We start from the raw sequence: 16,895 nt of genomic DNA on the forward strand, positions 1-16,895 counted from the left end.
CCACTCCGCGACGAAATAGCTTCTTCAGCAACATCTCCGCAAAGTTCACCTCCCCGAGCTCACAATCCCATATCTCCTCTCCCACACCGACCGGCAGCGGCACCGTTCTAAGTAATGCGAACGTCACCGCGACAGACGGAGCGAATAGCCATCAGAATGCGAGCGGTGAAAAGAGCCATGGTGGCGCCGCTGCCGAGTCATTACATCCGTACGTGCCACAGGCGCCCAGAACCGGGACTGGATCCTTCTTCTCAAGCGCACTTCGACGCCTATCAAGTAGTCAAGGGAACGTATCGAACAAACCCTCACCCTGCTCGGGAAGTGTATGTCCACGAAGAGTACTGAATGTCGATCCGAACCGACCGCGATGCCAGGTTCCCGAGCTGGAAACCAAGAAGCTACGGCGAGTCGCATTTTGCGTCGATGTGGAAATTGCTGGCTCACCGAGATATAAAGACGAATCGAACGGCGCGTCTACGCCAAGTGCGAAGAAAAGGAAGGATCGGATGCTGAAGGATCGTGGGGAAGGAGAGGCGTTGAAACATCCATCAGCTGTAGAAGAGCAGAAGGAGACGGAGGGTACGGTCAAAGCAACAGGAGAGAAAGTTGGAACAGAGGCCGAGCCAAATCCAGAAGGGTCCGTTCCAGGCAAGGAAGGCGATGCGAGTGGGCTGCCGGAGAAGACCGATAAGAAAAAAGAAAAGAAGAAGAAGTCGGAAGAGGAGCGGAAGGATCGAAAGGAGAAGCGAAGGAAGAAGGCGGAGGAGTGTGGTGCCGTTCCGGTTGAGATCCGCCGTGGGGGCTCAGAGGACACCTTATCCAGCGCATCGCCCCCAAAAGAGACGGTCATCGAAGCCATCGCACCAAAACATCGCGATAGACCGACAACAGATCCTCTACGGATATATCGACGATGCTGCCAGCTGCGAGAGACTCCTATCTTGAAGCGAATCACCGAGCAGCTCGCCTACGCAGCGAAGTGTTCCGTTGATCAACCAGGGATGATCTCGGTATTGGATCTGACGGGCTCCCGACTTCAACTGGCAGACGTGGTGACACTCGGTGACTGGCTGGCCGTCGTTCCCGTCCGTCGATTGCTTCTCGAAGACGCTGACCTGACGGACGAAGGCGTGCGGGTCATCCTGGCAGGATTGCTGGCTGCCAAGTCTCCGGAATTGTCATGGCAGCAACCTCACCACAACCAACATTTTGAGGAGCGGTCCGGACATGTCGAGAAGCTAACGTTGAAGAATAACCCCCGTGTATCGAAAGCGGGCTGGAAACATATCGCACTATTTCTCTACATGTGCAAGAGCTTAAAGGCGCTAGATGTTTCTTTGATCCGGTTTCCGACAAGCCCACACACCCATAACGACAGCCACGCCCGTTCAACATCAAGCAGTGAAAGTTGGCCATCTTCGAAGCCGCCAATAGCTCCAAGTGACATTTTCGCCAAGGCAATCGCAGAACGACTTGGTGGAGACACATTTGAAGAGCTCATCATGGCGGAGTGCGGGCTCGATACGCAAACGATTCGGAAAATCACCAATGCCGTTACCGTCTCGGGCCTGAAGCGACTTGGACTTGCTGGCAACAACGTGAACGACGAGGCCTTGAAACATATCTTTGAGTATATGAAATCCGGCGTCTGCCAGGGTTTGGATCTGGGAGGAAACGATTTCCGAGATCGATGCGGTGTTCTCGCCGCTGCAATGAAAGGCATGGACGAGTCCCCTTTCTGGGCACTTTCGCTTGCCGATTGCAACCTGAACCCTGACTCGCTCAACGCCTTGCTCCCCGCGCTGGTGACGCTACCGTACTTCAAGTTCCTCGACCTGAGCCATAACCAGGATTTATTCGGGACCGATCCCAGCGCGCTTGCACCCCTCCGCAAGTACCTCCCTCAATTCAAGTTCCTCAAACGGATACATCTCGCCGATGTCTCGCTATCCTCTGCACAAGCTATTCGATTGGCAGAGGTTCTCCCCGAGGCTCCTCATCTGGCACATTTGAACATCCTGGAGAACCCAGGTCTCTCCGCCTTGGCGAACGCAACAACCGAAGACGATCAGGAGGAAGCTTGCGCTCTCTACGCCAGCCTTATGGCCGCGGTTCGCGTGTCGGAGAGCATCATTTGTATCGACATCGACGTTCCAAGCCCGGAGAATTCCGCCATCGTTCAGGCCCTGGGGAAACAAGTCATCGCGTATTGTCTTCGAAATATGGATCGCTGGACGGCTAGCGAGGGCACCACCGACCCCGATTGGACGGACGGAGAGCCATGCGTGGCGGGTCCGCACCGCGAAATCGACATCCCGGACGTGCTCCTCCACCTGGTCGGGCACTCGGACGGCAGCATGCAGAATATGGACGACGAACCCCCAGCGCCCGGCGGGGATTACGTGCTGGGAGGTACGGGTGTCGTCAAGGCGTTGAGTTATGTGCTATCTGAGCAAGCGAGCGAAGGGAGACCGAGTCTACCGCATAGCGGCGCGGCGACTCCCCGGGCGTCGTCGTTCGCGATTGTCGATGACGAGAAACAGAAGTCCAAGGCGAAGAACATGAGTAAAAACCTTTTGACGACTGCGAGAAGTATCCAGGCGCGATTGCGGCCGGCTTTGTTGAAGGAGGCTACCACGGGGGATGAAATGGCTTACAGTGAGTGTTGCTTATTTCTTGTATCTCCGAAGTGTGGCTGGCTAATTTGCATAGAACGTCTTCTGTTCCTCGACAATACTTTACAACGTATGATCCGCCGTTTTGAGGACGAGTATCCCGAATGTCGCCTGAAAGAGCCAGTTGAGGTGCCTCCCCGCACCTCATCCTTGGTCCCGCCGAACCCTGCACCATCCGATCTCGTTAAAACACCTGCCGCTCCAGAGCCCACTCCAGTTACCGAGAGCGGTCCCGTCGACGACGCCAACTCGGACGACGAAGACCCCCCGGGCCGCCCCACGCTCCGCTCGCGCCACAACAGCGACGTATCACTCGCGTCCCGCGCGCTTAGCATCGAAGAAGGCCAAATGCACCGCCTCGGGCAACACATCCGCCGCGATATCCTCGGCGACGCCGTCCCCCCACCCACCTCCCCCACCGCTAGCACCGCCAGCGGCGCTACCACTACGACCAGCACCTCCGCCTCCACAGCCGACGCCCCCGCCCCCGGCGTCGACGCGGCCGCCCACTCCGCGCATCAGCGCGCGACCGTCGACGCCGCGGAGGTGGCGGCCAGCGACGGCGCGCACGCACACAAGCACGAAGACGCGTTCCTCGTCGCGCTGCGGGCGAAGCTGCAGGCGATGCCGTCGTCGAAGCTGCGGGACTGTGTGCTGGAGCGGGGTTGGGAGGGGACGTTGGCGGCGATAGGGGAGAATGTGGAGGAGCTAAGGCGGCTGAGGGAGTTGGCGCGGACGACGGAAGAAGGGGGAGAGGAGTGGGGGCGATTCGTGCAAGTGCAGAAGGCGACGAAGTTTAATCGCGAGTTGCCAGGGGAGAAGTGAGCTGCGCTTCCTATGCGCTTTTGACGATTTATCTTTTTTATTTCTAGCGGAGCGAAGGTTCATGTCGGATGAGTTATGTTTCCTAATGATGCGGTCAGGGGGAATCCCCCCACTGCTTTTTCACCGGTTTTTCTGAACGCCCCCTGACTTTAGCGAGGCGTGCCCATCTGTCGTTTCCAAAGGCCTCAGGAAGGCCGTATTGTATCGATGATCGATGGATCTAGATGCCTGTATATATTATCATCACACGCTACATACGCCAAATTAGCTATCGAATCTCTTCCCCGGGGGCTCCTGGGCAGATTTCGTTGAACATGATTCACTTTCCACTAGCAATGCAGTGGTCGGAAGCAGCGATTCCCGTCGCCGGTATGCGATTTAGGCCCGCGGAAGCGAACGGCTAGCACGAAGTTTCCCAAACTGCGCAAATACATGTGAAATTTTGCCATTTCCCCATAGATCCGGGGTCGCATAATTACAAAGGTGTCCACCCTCCGGGGGAGCCCGTCCTATCCATACGCCGATCCATTTCCTAGCGCCGTCCAATGTAGATAGATACACGAAGCGCCGGCCCCCATGCGATGAAAGGCATATCCGAAAATCCAGCCCGTGAATCTATTCGTTGTAATGGTAAACCTGACAGATGGGGTTAGTTCTGGATGGAGCAGATTTTGCCGATTAAATGATGACTCACAAGGTAATTTGGCAACCCAAAGCTTGTCCAGCCCAATCGTGACGCCATCTTCGCGAATCCTTCCGTCTCGATCAGGTGGTAGAATGCGAAAGCAGGGAACATGGCCCCGTCGCGATGCACGTCCGCCTTGACGAGCAGCGCCGTGCCGCCCACGCCATCCAGCTGCACTTCCTTCGTCGGGTCCCCGTTCTCCTCGAACATGTACGCCATCAGGCTTCGATACGTGGCCATTTCCGGATATCCCTCCAGCAAGATATCATCGTCGCCCATCTTCTCGGCGAGGGATTGCGCGATGGTGCTGTCCACCCAGGAGTTGTAGTCATACGGCCGCACATCCATGGCTTTCTTGTCGTTGTTGTAGTACCGCTGGTAGCAATTGGGGACGATGACGGGTTTGTTGTGCGACGCGAGATCTTGGATGAGAGTCGGTGGCGATTCGACGACGTCCGAGTCGAGCCAGAGGACCCAGCTCGTCGTCGGCCCGATGGTGGTGAAGAGGAGGGAATTCCGCGCTTTCGACATGGCCGCTCTTCGTGCCTTTTGGTTTTGCATCTTATGTCGCTCCGCCTCGCTTTGCGACTGCAGCGGGATTTCCGTGTCTTGCCGTAAGATGGTGATGCTCGCGAATCGCTTCTTCTGCGGACCGGACTGGGTCTTCTTGATCCGCTCTTGGAGCTGGCTGGTGGCCGTGTTCCCTTCCCAGTTCTTTGGGATGATAAATCCCAGCGATATCAACTCGTGAGGGTAAGACAGCTGCAACAAATTATCCCAATACCCCTGGTAGAACCGTGCGAGCGGGGTCAAGATCAGAATGGTCTCCCGGTTTCCGATGGGGTCGGAGGTGGTGGTGACATTGTTCATGCGGTAGCGGACGACCGGTGGTGGTCTCTCCGATTCATCGCCCCCGGACTTCTTGAACGGTAATGAGGCAGGGGATAATATATTTGCGGCGATGTCGGGTCCTTTGGTCCGCTTTTTAGAGGGAGATGGGTCGGATGGGGTGGAAAAGATGAAGAACAGGAACCCGATGGTGAGGATGGTCGCGAGACCGAGGGTGATCGGATTCGTTCTCCGGAGAGATCTTGAAGTCGCCATGGCGGTATGGGGCTGTTGAGACTTTAGGGAATTCGGTGAGCCTAGAATCGATCCGTCAGTTGTCGGTCACATATATCATACGCGGGAAAGGAAATGAACCAGCCCCTAGAATACCCCGTACTAAGCATGCAGGATGACTACTTCCACTCCGCGCAAGTCATTGAATCCAAAATAGGGAGTCTCATGGAAGAACAGGGGTCACTTACGAAGGTTCGCGGTCACATGGGAGTATAGGGAGCGAGAAGGTCGGACAGGGCTTCGCACTCAAGATTGAGCGCTCAAGCAAAGCCGCACAGGGCTGGAGAGTTGAGGTCAAGAAGAAATAATCGAATTGGGCGAGGAGTGATGATGAGTGATGGGATACATATGTGAGCCTGGGGATGTGAATGAAGTCTGTCCGGTTCAGCCCTATTTAATGTGGCTGAGGACGCCCCTGTCCATTTGATGTGGCGCATGCGAATCGGGCATCTGATCTGGTCCTCATCATGGAGACTTTGAGAAGGACAATTAGAATGTCTTGAGCGATATAATCTGACGAAACCTATCGCTATCGAGTTCATTAGAATCCTCTCAGCACCATGTGCTGATGCGTCTCTACTTAATGTGCCGATGAACCTCAGTCGCTCTTTGAAAGGGCCGTATTGTTGTCCAAAGGCCATTGCACATTATGCTTCCCCTTCCGCTTCCTCATACCGTTCTACCTTATACTTCAGGACAACCACTGTGTCTCGTTTCCAAGTCGCACAATTCTCGAGAAGATGGGCACATTCTTCACATAAGCAGTCGTTTTTGGCTGCCACCGTAACAACGTCTTCCCCAGATGCCACCGTATGTCATACACTCTTCAAGTACGCCATCAATTCGTCCATTTCTCTGACAACAATCCAGCCTATTGATGACCTTGTTGCCCGTTTGGATGCGAATATATGGGTAAAAAACGGCGCCGAACCACGCTGTTGGATCTTCTTGGTTTCAAGAGGGTTGGCACACCAATTGGGCGATGATGAAGGGTTTATACGTCGCTCCATATCGCATTTGACTGGCGGACAATCGGTGGAACGACAATTCGCAGCAGCCCTCGCGGTAGTAGATCGAATTTCTCGACCAATCGCTCGTCCCAATGACGGCGAACATACGATCGGAGGTTCAACCACTCGAATCAAGCACCCTCACACTCGGAACGATGGTGATGAAGGGATCTGCATTTTGCAGCTTGAGGAATCGTGTGTTGGTATAACCACCGCAACAGCTAACAGCTCAACCTCTTCACGGCCCATATATATCGAGTTCAATCCAACACCGATTGCAGCGTCGAACATCCCTCCGCGGCATGTTGACTCTACCGTACATGCTGTCGAGTTCCCGTCGGCCAATACACTATTCCAGCTCGGAAGAGAACGAACTATATTTATGTACGAATCAAGAGAAGATTGCGATGGCATTCGCTCGCTTGGGCGTACACTAGTGGAGAAGATATCTATTCGGTTGCAGTGGCCAAGGAACGCGGCTGTCTCAGGGGCACGACCAGCAACTCTGAACGTTCCTATCTATCCTTTAACACAACCGGCCAAGGTTGTGGACTGCATGGGAAACATCGTCCGCCGCGTATCCGATATTCAAGCCTCTGCTTCAGACCCCCCTACAGAAAGGCCGGCATCTTCGGAACTTGAACAGTCTGTATCGGAGCTGTTCCAAGCGCAGGGAATACAGCCTCAAGCTATTCCAGTTTGGGCACTGGTGTTGCCTCCAGATGCAGTTGGGGAAAGGGAAGGCCCGGTTGCACTCCAAGATTACTGGGAATCGAATCCTCCAAAATCGGATCCCACAGTACCGCAACGAATTGCTCAAGGGGCTACCTTTCGAAGAGTTCTCAGTGGAGGCGGTGGATACGGTAAGAAGCAAGGCTTGATAGCCTTGGACTACCGATTCGATGACTCCCTTCGAGAGTTCGATCGCTTCGATATTTCCGGGGAACTGGGCTCCCATCCGAATCTAGCTGGTTTCGCCGAGCACGTCAAAAAGGGATCTCATATCCAATTTTTCACGAATTTTATCCCGGAAACCGCAGCAAGCATGCAAAAGCGGGATCCCAAGGTCGATGTCAGATCTGTTGAGTTCGGAACAATTCCGAATCTTGATAACGAGTTACCCCTAAATACCGACTCGAGCAACGAGGCAGAGATAGCGTCCTTCTCAAACCACGTGGGGATCTTATCAGGCCAGGGCCTCGGTATTTCATTCTGCCATGGAGCCCTTACAGAAGAAAAGCATAACATCTCTGTTGACATACCGTATTCCCGGCTGGAAGTCTGTCATGATACGGTGAGCCCGCAAACCGACTTCGACTCAAGTGTCCTTGGACGCTCGGTCAAACAGTCTGTTGAAAAACTACCAACGGCCTTTAGGCGGGTGCACATTAAAGCTGTTGAAACTTCTCCCATGACCTCACAAGAGTCTCTACAGCTTCCTTCGGCTCTCAATCTGTCGGTGAGATCAAATCCGAGCCGACCGATCCCAGGCCCGTCACAGCTCATCTCCCGTGCCATTCCAACGAAACTTGAGGGAAATTTTCATCGAGACGTTCAGAAGAAACATGATCCAGCGCCTGAGGAAGTATTCGGCGTCGTACGGAAAGCCTTCTCGCTCCGACCGCGTTCTACCGGTAGGTTGGCACTGGAGAACCAACCCCGGGATTATTCCTTCCCGTCAGGGAGTTCTGCTAATGATGGACCATTGCCGCTGAGAATCGAAAAGCAAACAGACATGGTCAATCATGTGCTTGGTATTATCGGATCGAGCTCGCGAAGCAGATAGCCAACACCATGCCAAGGCTTGTGGCGGTGAAATGAGAAACAGACCCGCTACTCGCATCTTTTTCGAATGCCTCATCGCTGTGCACCAGCTGTGATACATCCGAATGGAAAGTATTATCAATAGAAAGAAGGCAAAATCAATATACACAAATCACAGCTCAAGTCAGTTTCAGTTTGCTCAAGAGCTTCAATTGGTCGAGATCGGTGGCGTTCCCAGAACTGGTTAAGCGCATCACCACAATTGTCCAAACAGCCACACGCTTTGCCTATTCAAGCCATTTCAAGCGAATTCGAGGACTGCCACCTGAAGGCTGAGATGTAGAATGGGATTCTCCAATACACAATGTTGGCATGGCCAGCCTGGCCGGAACTATTTCATAGATCTAGACCAGGTCGAAATATCGGGGCATTGCAGATCGCCTTTCGATTCGCTTACACATCGATCATCTGAATGCTTGGAGCCCTCACTTCAGAGTTCAGCCCTATCACCCTGATATAAAGTATGGGGATTTCGCTACCCAGCGTATGTGAGGCCATGGCCGATTGTGAGCTCTACAGCTACACATCAGTTTCGTCTGCAGGAAGCAAATTGTTGGTCCTGAAGCATACCCCCAGGGCGTCGAGAGCTCTCAATCATTACCCCCTCCCCCTCCTATTACCCTTCTAAACACATAAAGTTCCCCTATTATATTCCCTTTAACGTAGGAAGCCGATACGGTCCTCCGTTTTGGTAGACTGGAGGTGCACGTCGAAGGCGAAAGGCAATCGATTTCTTCCATCCGGATTCTTCGAGAGAGGATCAATATGTCTACATCAAAGCCCACATGGGTACATTCCATTGACTGCTCTGGTAGGAGACCCACGCCAGAATTAGTACCAACCTAACCATCCAGTAGCAGGTCCTTTGACTTCTCAAAAGCCACGCCAGTATAGACCTGCCATCCTACGACTCCCAAGCCTCATCGTTGTTGGCTTCTTCGCCGCGGCTTCGGTCGGCCTTCTCGAGTATGCCGTTCGCGAACTTCCAACTGCTCGAAAGGGCTATAGCATGGAACTGAACCTGGATGTCGTTATACGTCGCCAGGCCAATGAAACTGATCCACCTACATCGACCATTGACTACACAACCGATCCTGGAGCATATGTTCCTCTCTCAACCACCAGGCAGACTGCTCCAGGTGCATATGTTCCTCTCTCAACCACCACGCAGACTGCTCCAGGTGCATACGTTCCCCTCTTAAGCAGTGTCACCTTCCCCGCCATGCCTTCAGGTGCATACGTGCCGACCGTCAGCACCACAGGATCGACCCTTTCAACCTTTCAAACTACGGTCTGGTCAACGACTACAGATACTCTTGGAAGGACGAGTTCAGTCCTGGCCTCGAAAATAATTACGACAGCCATTCCGTTGACTACTACGCTAGTTGCAGAGAATCCGCATGGCCAGGCTACATGGCCAGCGTGGCGGATATTCGTTGGGAACTACCTCCCCGTGTTCATTGCTACCATTTTTGAAATCGTTTGGACGGCTATATTTGCAAAAGTCAAGCTGATCACACCCTTTATCGCTTTGGCAGCCGGACGAGGGGCAGTCCTGAAGGATACCCTGATACCGTACTTCGTATCAACCAACTTAATGCCTCTCTCGATCCTTTCTTTGTTCAAGGGAAACTGGATCATGCTATCGACCTCAATTGCCTACACGGTGGTGTCACTCCTTCCAGCTCTCGCATCAGAGAGTATATTTTTGAATACTCATTATGACTGTCCCATCCCTAACCTCGAACACGGAGGTGTGAATCCATGCTGGCCTCCACGCTTATCTGCTGAGCCCGTGATCATCAGGATCATCCAATCTCTTCTTACCTTTATTGCTGTGATGACGCTGTTAATCGCATTGTTGGTGAAAAGAGCCAAGACGGGTCTATACAACGACTCTTCAACTATAGCCTCCATTGCTAGTCTGGCACATCACCCTTCCCTACTCACTGATTTCCGCGGTTTGGATCCTGAGGCAACGGATCGGGAGTTGGATAAGCAACTTGGTCGTCGAAGATATGCACTTCGTGACTACCAGACGCAAGAGGGAACGTGGAGATACGGGATCGTGCCGATAGATGAAAGCGGTCGACCCACCCTGATTCCTCAGTCAGCATACGGGCAACCACTGTACGGTCAACATGGTCAACAATCATATTACTACCAGAATACTCCCCAGTATACCCCAGTGCCAATATATCCGTCGATGGATACCCCGGCCTTCACGCCGGTAAAGCGGAAATCGAGAGTATTTCAAAACTTCATGGACGCCGCCTTCATACTGTTTCTACTCGGATGCTTGGGTTTGATTGTGGCATATTTCAAGGAGGGGTCGGACTCGGACTTCAATCGCTTTTTCAATAGTAATCGCTTTGGCCCTCGGTTCGTGATGACGGTCGTGGGCACCCTGATTGCAGGCCATTGGAAAAGACTGCACAGACGTGTCCAGTCGGTATCAGCATTTCGAGAACTCTGCAGTACTCCCCCGCCCGCTGCGAAACAGTCCATTCTGATACGATCACACGCTATACATGTCACATCTATATTTCCCCAACTCTTCTCACATCACTTCTTCCCGGCTTTCATCTCATTCGTCAGTCTGCTTGCTGATATGCTCGTTATCCTCCTCTCTAGTATTCCCTTCGCGCCTGGCCAGGTGTTCCAGGAATTACTTGCATGCACCTATTCAAGCATTGGTATCCTGTCAGTGATGGTCTTAGCTGTTTTAGGGATGTTTTTGTGGTACAGGCAAGTGCCATATTTGCCGCGGAATCCCAGCAATGTCGCCGGCATCATGAGCTACTTGACGAATGATAGCCTGAGTAATGAGATGGAAGGTTTAGAAGTGCGAAGTACACAGGATAGGGATCAATTGGTCGCTAGCTGGAGTAAGAGTTATTACTATGGGAAATCAAGATGTAGTGATGGTATCGAGAGGTGGACCGTGACTGGGGTCAACTGATATTCTGGTGTACAAATACTACTGGTAATGACTGGTCATTGATTCTTTCGCTACGTTCATCGAAAAGCTGATTGCATTTATCGAAAGATATTGAACGGAAGACATCAATCCCCCAAACGCCCTCGCATTGAACGCATGCCGACTGCCATGGCGGCTCCCTACTCAAGAGAGTGGTGGAGACATAGCCATCCTCGTTTCGTCAAACATTGCCCCCAATTCAGCTGTCTCCAGCTGCCTTTAGCGCCGCGATATCAAACTTCTTCATCTGAAGCATAGCCGCCGTCGTTTTCTTCGCCTTCTCCGGATCCGATGACACCATCAATTCCACCAATGCTGCCGGAACAACCTGCCAAGAGACCCCAAATCGGTCTGAAAGCCATCCACACCTCTGCTTAGACTCATCGCCGCCTTCCCCAAGTTTATCCCAGTAGTAGTCAATCTCCGCCTGATCTTTGCATTGGATGGTGAAGGAGACCGCCTCGTTGAACTTGAAATGAGGCCCGCCATTGAGTCCCACGAACGGCTGGCCGTTGAGCTCGAAAGCCACTGTCAACACACTGCCAGTATCCTGATCAGTGACGGCCTTGTGCGAATCGTTGAATTTTTGGACGGAGGTAATCTTGGAATTCGGAAATATAGAAACGTAGTAGTCGGCGGCCTCTTTGGCTTGACCATCATACCACAGGCATGGAGTAATCGGTTTCAACAACATTGTGGTGAGAAAGCAGACAAGTTCCCTGATAGGCGATGTTCGACTGTTCGTAAGTCCGAGTGAGTTTCTTGAGGCAGAATTATTAAATGACAATTCTCGCTTAAGATGTGATAGATATATACATACTTCACTTACAACAATTTGTGATCAGTAATCTTCTGTTTGTTAACAACGATGTGGCGCCAAATACGAGATCCTGACAGAGTTTGTGGAACACTGTACTCCGTATAGAGGTATAGTACTCTAACAGTCGATTCCTACAATGATTCGACATCATAGAGGCCAATGCACCACTATGACTCCTCAAGGCCCAAGCACACATCAGACCCAATCGAAGCTCTCCTTCCCCTCTCTGATTGAGTAAATCCATGTTAAAAAGAAATAATAATGCATCATTTTACCCCATTTGAGCCATTTCCCGTCAATCCCACCCATGTTACACCTCTCACGAAACATGATCTAATCTGACCGAGCACGTCGTACCAAACAGTGGTCCCATGGGCTCTCACGTTCGCCCACTTCAATGGAGTGAGGTCTGCAAATATCAGGGAGACTCTTGAGCCGCGTCTATCGCAATCATCGGTCCAGATCTGTACTAACCTGTGAATTCCCTGGAAATGTAAGATCGAGTCGTAGTTTTCTAGCTCCTTAATCTCAGGGTTTGATTGGGCCAAGTCGACGCTTGGACATATCACCATCAATGTCGAAGGGGTAATACGAGCAAGTCCTTAACAGACAGTTTCGATTACCACGGCCAATTGTATAATTTTTCCAGAATCACTTTCTCTTCAGCATTAGCAGCAGAGGTCATCAGATGTGTGGACCTGACCATGCAGATATCAAGGCATCAGGGCATCAGGACGCCAAAGCACCGACGGAACTACAGAAGACTGGCACTGAGGTACTGAGGCACTGACTGGTGTGTACTGACTAGGCTAGACCACGAACCAACAAGTTACAAGACAACAACATACTATTTACGGAGTACATACGTGCTATGTAGTAACAAAGAGTCCCCCGTTTCATTCTTTCCTTTCCACTCCGACATTTGGAGTGCAGCTATGAGCTATCTAATCACCATACGGTACGGAGTAAATACCGTAGCTCTGCAACCGATCACCAATTTGGCAGATTTCGTATTTCACACATCAAGCAGGGGACCCATCGAGTATCGACCTTCGCATGCACCAACCATGGAGACTACGGACGTGAATCTCAACCCCCAACCCCACCTAAAGCCCTATGAGTAATACCGTGAAAGAAATGATAAACCAACTGGATTTTCGATGACGCGAGAGAGTATACAACAGAGCAGCGGAATCCGATGGCCCTTATTTGGTGAACTATCGGATATCAAGGTCTGGGACGACCCTACCGATGTCAGATCGACTGTCAAACCATTCCAAACCTCGCTGGCAGCCTACATCCAATATCAAAGTCCTCGATTCACTAACCTCCGATTTCGTCAGTCAATATGGCGGTAGATGTGTTGGGTTTGTACGAATTCGACTTTTGGTACCAGTGCAATCATGATTCGGACGCCTCCCGAGGCCGAGCAAATCCATTGCCAATGTAGGAAGTGCCATCGGTATTACGAGCCGGAGCCGCTGGTTGTTGAAGCGAGCGATAAAGGACGTGGTGTTACAGTTGGCGAATATATCCTGAAAGTCCATCCATATATCCAAAGTTTAAAAGACGATATCCTCACTGCGGAAGGTTATAACAAGGGTGTGGACGGGGGTGAGGGAAAATTTCCGGAAAATACGGTGTTATATCTCGACCCGGGATCATTACTCCCCCCCTTCATGATCTTTGAGGATGAAGGTCCTGAATCGACCCAAAAAAGTTGGGAGGAGGCTGCTCGGGTCACTGCTAAGTGGATGGCAAAGTTAGAGGAGCTCGAAGCACAAGAGCCTAATCAAGGAACACAGGTGGAATGATTATCCTTTGAGAGGATTCATAGATAGATGTAAGGCTGGGCAAAGCATCCCAGATAATCGGGTCTCTTCCAGTCAGGATTTAGCAGTGATGTGCGGAGGGCTTCGGACGGGATTCAATTCGGACGGAACGACTGGGCAAATTATAGACGATGTACCGTACCATCTCCACCGTAGTGATATTTCCGAGCGCTGATATGAAACCCGCTCAATTGGACTGCCTGTGATGCCCCCCATGCCCTCCCAGGATGACTGAACGCAATTCAGATGCCCCTCGTCTCAGCCTCAAAAAAAACATTGAATGAAAACAAGCTAGTGCTCAGTACAATATTCGTACATCGATCTGATTTCCCGGTCTCAGCCCATACGCCCGCATATGGTGGAGAACAGTGGTCGTGCTGTAGAAGACTCGTCCATTTGGGGCGACCGGTATAATCTCAGGGTCGTGGGTGATCGTCCAACTTGCAGAAGTCATCAGAAATTAGGATCTTAAATCCTTTCATATCACGGATTCATGGCGTGGCGCATTTATGCTGAGAGCCTCAATCGGGATTTTTCTCAGGTGACACATCTTTCGTTCCTCCCCCAGAAGAGCCAGATAGCCGTCGAGGAGATCTTGAGGTAGTCCGAGGGCTTTCTGGAGGGGTTTTCGGAGGGCTTTCCGGAGGGCTTTCCGGAGGGCTTTCCGGACGGGTTTGCGGAGGGCTGGGAGACCTCCCATTCGGCACCCCACTACCAACCCACGTGTTCCCCGGGAGTTCGGCGATGGGGCTGGGAGGGACATAACCTCCAAATGTACCCCGTTGATGTTGCCGACTGAGCCGGCCCTCGGAGTTCGTCGGCGAACCCACCTCGGAGCTTGTGTCCGACGCCGTCTTGCGGTGATGCGGAGCGAAGTAGCCTTCCAGGTCGCTCTCCGGCGTGGCGGACAGCTCGGAGGCGCGTCGACGGTCCCTGAAGGGCCGCGCGGGTTCGGGGACGGGCGATCCGGGAAGTTCAGTGGATGCGACGCTCTGCGCGGTGAGGCGTCGATCGGTGGGGGGCTTCTCTTCAGGTTCGATGGACGAGCCGTCCAGTTCGGCCCGGCCTGTCTTCCTTCGCCGTCGCCAGATCAGGAACCATGTGAGCGCACATAGGGCGATCACCAACGCCGCGACGCCAACGCCGATGCCCGCCTGAGCTCCGGTGCTGAGCCCTCCCGGATTTTTCTCCGCACCAGGCGAATCAATGGTAACGATGTTGGGTGACGGAGCTGGGCCAAAATTTCGTGACTGGGCGACGGAAAAGTTGCCCCGTTCGTAGTCGACAATGATATATGCTTCCTGCATAAATGCCCTACCCAAGATGTATTTATCAGTTGCAACGCCTCTTCGAATAGGAAAGAAGCGCGTTTGGTTCCCGTTTGGAACCGTTGGCCAGGAGGCTTCGAGGTCGAGGGCAGCAAATGGTAACGAAATGCGAGTAATGCTGGTCGACTTGTAGTCATCTGCAAGATTGAACTGGATGGTGGTGTTGAGTTCACGATGTTTTGATCGATTCGCCTCATCAGTGAGATAGAGACCAGTGGTGTTATCGTATGTGAGGCCGAGAACTTCTTCAAAGCGGTCGCAGATGCTCTTCGGAAGGAACATATAAGGCAATGTTGAATCCAGAAGGACGGTGTGTCGTTCAATCTCGAAATTGTCTCGAGAAAGATCAAGCGAATCACTCCCTGATTCATAGGTTGCTTTAATAGACTGCACAGAGAGTCGCATCTCCTTCGTGGTTTTGTCCAGGTCATATGAATATGGTGAGGGATTGAATCTGGAGCTGTCGTATCCTCCAATAACCAAACTACCAAGGGATCTCGGGGATGCGTAGATTGCACCTGCGGTATAGCCATATGAGAGACTCGGCTTGAAAGTATCTGTACTGTTTTGGATCGTGGAGAGCATCGACCCAGCAGATACCCTTCCGAAGGAATTTTCAGCATAATATAATCCCAAGGAGCCCAGGAGAGTCTTGTTTGTAACGAAGGCAGCGATGACTTGGGAATCCAGCGTCACGCCATTGTCGGAGTCGCCGGATAGGGTGATTGAGTCGTTTGCAAACCTCGCGGCCATGTCAAAAGATGGTCCATATCGATCTTTCGTATCATCGTTGCCGACTTTCAGAGGATAGACACCTTGGTCCAACTCCGCTGACGGGTCGAGTTGATATCCCGGGCTTCTCGTACCCAGGTTGGCACCGATCCCTCTTAACTCCGTACAGTTGCTTGGTACATCGCCATTGTTGCAAGAGCCGTCTCTTGGAATCCATGTGCTTGGAGAGGCGGTCGAGACTAATACTCGAAACGGCTGGTAGTCTGATCCCACTGATATGGCGAACGTCGACCACTTCCCATCGCTACCTTCGAATTCTCCTGTTGGTTGTAACGAAACGGTCCGTGGAATGACATCTGAACGACGTTTGAACCGCATATCGACAGAACAATGACGAGGCTTGGGAAAGATTGCCGTAGCTCAAACTCAGCAATGCTTCTATAATAGAGCGGATGATCTGCGGCCGAGATCACACGAAAGCTCAGTTACGGTAGAACACAGGGAAAGACCACAGAAACATCAAAGCTAGACATATGGCGTTCGGAGTCCGTCAAGCACAGCACGACATAAGTAGCAGGGAGAGGTGGGACAGGAAGGTGCTGCATTGTAATTGCCGGGCGAGACCCTTCGCCCAATATCGAAGAAAAGCCGCACTTGGACGATGTGAGGGACTCGAAGGGGCCGAAGGATTGGTAGGGCTGGTGGATGGCATGCAAGGTGTCATCGAAAATCCTCCTAGTGGTCATTGTGCAGTAGTACAAGTAAGCCCCGAGTGAGGTGGTATCTTCAGCCATGATAGGATGGAAACCCCATGTCAATCGGGCGGCGGGGACACGCCAGCCACGTACAGACCAAAGGATCGCGATAGGTGAAGGATCCATACTCCATACTCTGTAGTACATGTATGCATGTGCAGTGTGGGTGCCTGGGTGGTTCCGGTGTGCCAGCACAACCTAGAATTCAGGGTTCAGTTTACGAGACGGCAGACTTCAGAGACAGTACGGTTTAGAAATCATATCATTTCAGAGACGGGATGTGGAGGTTGAGAGGCCATTGGAAGGG

The 16,895-nt window shown here is 52.2% G+C and overlaps 7 protein-coding genes across 7 annotated transcripts; 4 read left to right on the forward strand and 3 right to left on the reverse strand.

Annotated features, from left to right (window-relative positions):
- Nucleotides 1-155: 155 nt before the first annotated feature.
- On the forward strand, nucleotides 156-3,401 carry P152DRAFT_375809 (RNI-like protein; the record flags this gene model as incomplete). The annotated part of the gene is made up of 3 exons (XM_033675607.1): nucleotides 156-2,658; nucleotides 2,713-3,071; nucleotides 3,222-3,401. Coding segments are annotated over 3 exons (3,042 nt in total), but the record flags the coding sequence as incomplete, so codon positions are not given.
- A 668-nt stretch (nucleotides 3,402-4,069) lies between these two features.
- Nucleotides 4,070-5,610, reverse strand: P152DRAFT_456074 (uncharacterized protein). Its single transcript, XM_033678920.1, has one exon. The coding sequence runs from the start codon at nucleotides 5,287-5,289 to the stop codon at nucleotides 4,150-4,152; it is 1,140 nt and encodes a 379-aa protein (XP_033536661.1). The 5' UTR covers nucleotides 5,290-5,610; the 3' UTR covers nucleotides 4,070-4,149.
- A 288-nt stretch (nucleotides 5,611-5,898) lies between these two features.
- P152DRAFT_447299 (uncharacterized protein) lies at nucleotides 5,899-8,103 on the forward strand (the record flags this gene model as incomplete). The annotated part of the gene is made up of 2 exons (XM_033677985.1): nucleotides 5,899-6,117; nucleotides 6,178-8,103. The coding sequence occupies 2 exons, from the start codon at nucleotides 5,899-5,901 to the stop codon at nucleotides 8,101-8,103; spliced, it is 2,145 nt and encodes a 714-aa protein (XP_033536662.1).
- A 648-nt stretch (nucleotides 8,104-8,751) lies between these two features.
- On the forward strand, nucleotides 8,752-11,150 carry P152DRAFT_242929 (uncharacterized protein). The gene is made up of 2 exons (XM_033674636.1): nucleotides 8,752-8,952; nucleotides 8,999-11,150. Exons 1-2 carry the CDS (start codon nucleotides 8,907-8,909, stop codon nucleotides 11,101-11,103), a joined length of 2,151 nt encoding a protein of 716 aa, XP_033536663.1. The 5' UTR covers nucleotides 8,752-8,906; the 3' UTR covers nucleotides 11,104-11,150.
- On the reverse strand, nucleotides 11,092-12,009 carry P152DRAFT_505938 (putative 3-demethylubiquinone-9 3-methyltransferase). The gene is made up of 2 exons (XM_033682459.1): nucleotides 11,942-12,009; nucleotides 11,092-11,883 (listed from the first exon to the last, which is right to left on the reverse strand). Exon 2 carries the CDS (start codon nucleotides 11,813-11,815, stop codon nucleotides 11,321-11,323), a length of 495 nt encoding a protein of 164 aa, XP_033536664.1. The 5' UTR covers nucleotides 11,816-11,883; nucleotides 11,942-12,009; the 3' UTR covers nucleotides 11,092-11,320.
- Nucleotides 12,010-13,254: 1,245 nt separating this feature from the next.
- On the forward strand, nucleotides 13,255-13,887 carry P152DRAFT_242964 (uncharacterized protein). Its single transcript, XM_033674638.1, has one exon. It carries the CDS (start codon nucleotides 13,300-13,302, stop codon nucleotides 13,753-13,755), a length of 456 nt encoding a protein of 151 aa, XP_033536665.1. The 5' UTR covers nucleotides 13,255-13,299; the 3' UTR covers nucleotides 13,756-13,887.
- A 353-nt stretch (nucleotides 13,888-14,240) lies between these two features.
- Nucleotides 14,241-16,297, reverse strand: P152DRAFT_242962 (acid protease). Its single transcript, XM_033674637.1, has one exon. The coding sequence runs from the start codon at nucleotides 16,209-16,211 to the stop codon at nucleotides 14,295-14,297; it is 1,917 nt and encodes a 638-aa protein (XP_033536666.1). The 5' UTR covers nucleotides 16,212-16,297; the 3' UTR covers nucleotides 14,241-14,294.
- Between the last annotated feature and the right edge of the window lie 598 nt (nucleotides 16,298-16,895).

The sequence above is a fragment of the Eremomyces bilateralis genome (genome assembly GCF_010015585.1).
Source record: "Eremomyces bilateralis CBS 781.70 unplaced genomic scaffold P152scaffold_4, whole genome shotgun sequence".
In the NCBI taxonomy this organism is placed as follows: Eukaryota; Fungi; Ascomycota; class Dothideomycetes; order Eremomycetales; family Eremomycetaceae; genus Eremomyces; species Eremomyces bilateralis.

Bases quoted from the DNA above. Each gene is read 5' to 3' on its own strand.
- P152DRAFT_456074 (XM_033678920.1), bottom strand. From the start codon at position 5,289: ATGGCGACTTCAAGATCTCTCCGGAGAACGAATCCGATCACCCTCGGT.
- P152DRAFT_242929 (XM_033674636.1), top strand. From the start codon at position 8,907: ATGTCTACATCAAAGCCCACATGGGTACATTCCATTGACTGCTCTG. The intron at 8,953-8,998 runs GTAGGAGACCCA...ACCATCCAGTAG, and splicing joins ACATTCCATTGACTGCTCTG to CAGGTCCTTTGACTTCTCAA.
- P152DRAFT_505938 (XM_033682459.1), bottom strand. From the start codon at position 11,815: ATGTTGTTGAAACCGATTACTCCATGCCTGTGGTATGATGGTCAAGCC.
- P152DRAFT_242964 (XM_033674638.1), top strand. From the start codon at position 13,300: ATGTGTTGGGTTTGTACGAATTCGACTTTTGGTACCAGTGCAATCATG.
- P152DRAFT_242962 (XM_033674637.1), bottom strand. From the start codon at position 16,211: ATGCGGTTCAAACGTCGTTCAGATGTCATTCCACGGACCGTTTCGTTA.